We start from the raw sequence: 1,122 nt of genomic DNA, 5'->3' as shown, positions 1-1,122 counted from the left end.
TATTTTCTTAAAGTGTTAAAGAAGTTACATCTGGCGCGCCTACGCCGGCTGGTCCTGTTGGGCTGCCGGGCTCACTGCTCCCACCACCGGGCCCGCGGCAGCCTCCAGGGAGGAAGAGATGCCGAGTCCCAAGGTGCAAACGGTTTGATAGCGTGTGTTTCGCTGCTGCTTCTGGGCCTCATTCTAAGGACAATAACAAAAAGCAAGATGTGGGACTAGTTGGCTTCATCGTCGCTGTGTTCCAAGTGCGTTTAGATTACCCTGCTGGCTGTGTCAGCATCGTGTTTCTGTATTTTAATTTTATTTTTTTTTTCCAGTGATCTTCAGCGACTCGGAGAGCTGCAGTCGGAGCTGGCGGGGATGGCGGATTTCACGGCAACCTACCTCCGGTGTCAGCTGCTCCTCGTCAAGGTTGGGTTTCAGCTCTGGGGTCTGGGTGCTTCAAATCCACCCCCAGGCCCTCACGTGTTCTGATGTTTGTGCTGAAAACTGTCGTGCGACGGAAGTGGAGGTTCTGAGGGTTTTCTGACAGAAATCACGGTGGAGGCGACTGCCCCGTGGCCTTTTCTGTTACGAGGGTAACTTTTCTCCGCTGGAACGCTTTTTGCTGAGCTGCTCCTATCGGTGGAGTTTCTAACAGCCGGTGTTTTGCAGGCAGCTCTTTTGGCACCAGTGCCAGAGGAATTCTTTAGGCTCGAGCACAATGTCAGTTGTGCTTTCTTTGAGGGAGTCGAAGCGATCGGTCTCTTTGGTAAAGCGGTTGCCTCGACACCACGACAGCCCCCTTGTCACAGTCGGCGTCTTGCCGTGAACAGGAACTCCTGGTTTGCTTCCTCTTGAGCTAGAAGCTGCCCGTGATATTTAAATGAGGCTCCCGGCATTCTTTAGGGGCTCAAATGTAACTTACACACGTTTAAAGCAAAACCTAAAGCAAGCAACAACCACGTTTCCAGAAGGAGCTTGAGAAAAGCTTCGTTATGTAAAACCAAGACAGGATTTTGGTGTCTTTGCTGACCACGGAGCCGCCGGCAGCCGCAAATCCCTGGGGCACGGTTATCCCCCGGAGCAGGTGTTTCAGCTGAGCGATGTTACAGCTCAGCACGGGCCTGGCTCCATCCAAAA

The 1,122-nt window shown here is 52.8% G+C and overlaps 1 protein-coding gene across 1 annotated transcript in view; it reads left to right on the top strand.

Annotated features, from left to right (window-relative positions):
- Positions 1–1,122, top strand: part of INTS4 (integrator complex subunit 4) — a 26,463-nt gene that overhangs the window by 14,493 nt on the left and 10,848 nt on the right. The window contains exon 14 of the mRNA XM_009867992.1: positions 318–411. Within this exon, the coding sequence (XP_009866294.1) occupies positions 318–411 (94 nt within the window). The remainder of the gene's footprint in view (positions 1–317; positions 412–1,122) is intronic.

Source organism: Apaloderma vittatum, unplaced genomic scaffold (assembly GCF_000703405.1).
Source record: "Apaloderma vittatum isolate BGI_N311 unplaced genomic scaffold, ASM70340v1 scaffold23214, whole genome shotgun sequence".
Lineage (NCBI taxonomy): Eukaryota > Metazoa > Chordata > Aves > Trogoniformes > Trogonidae > Apaloderma > Apaloderma vittatum.
The sequence above is the reverse complement of the archived record's forward strand: the minus strand, read 5'-3'. Positions and strand labels throughout refer to the sequence as shown.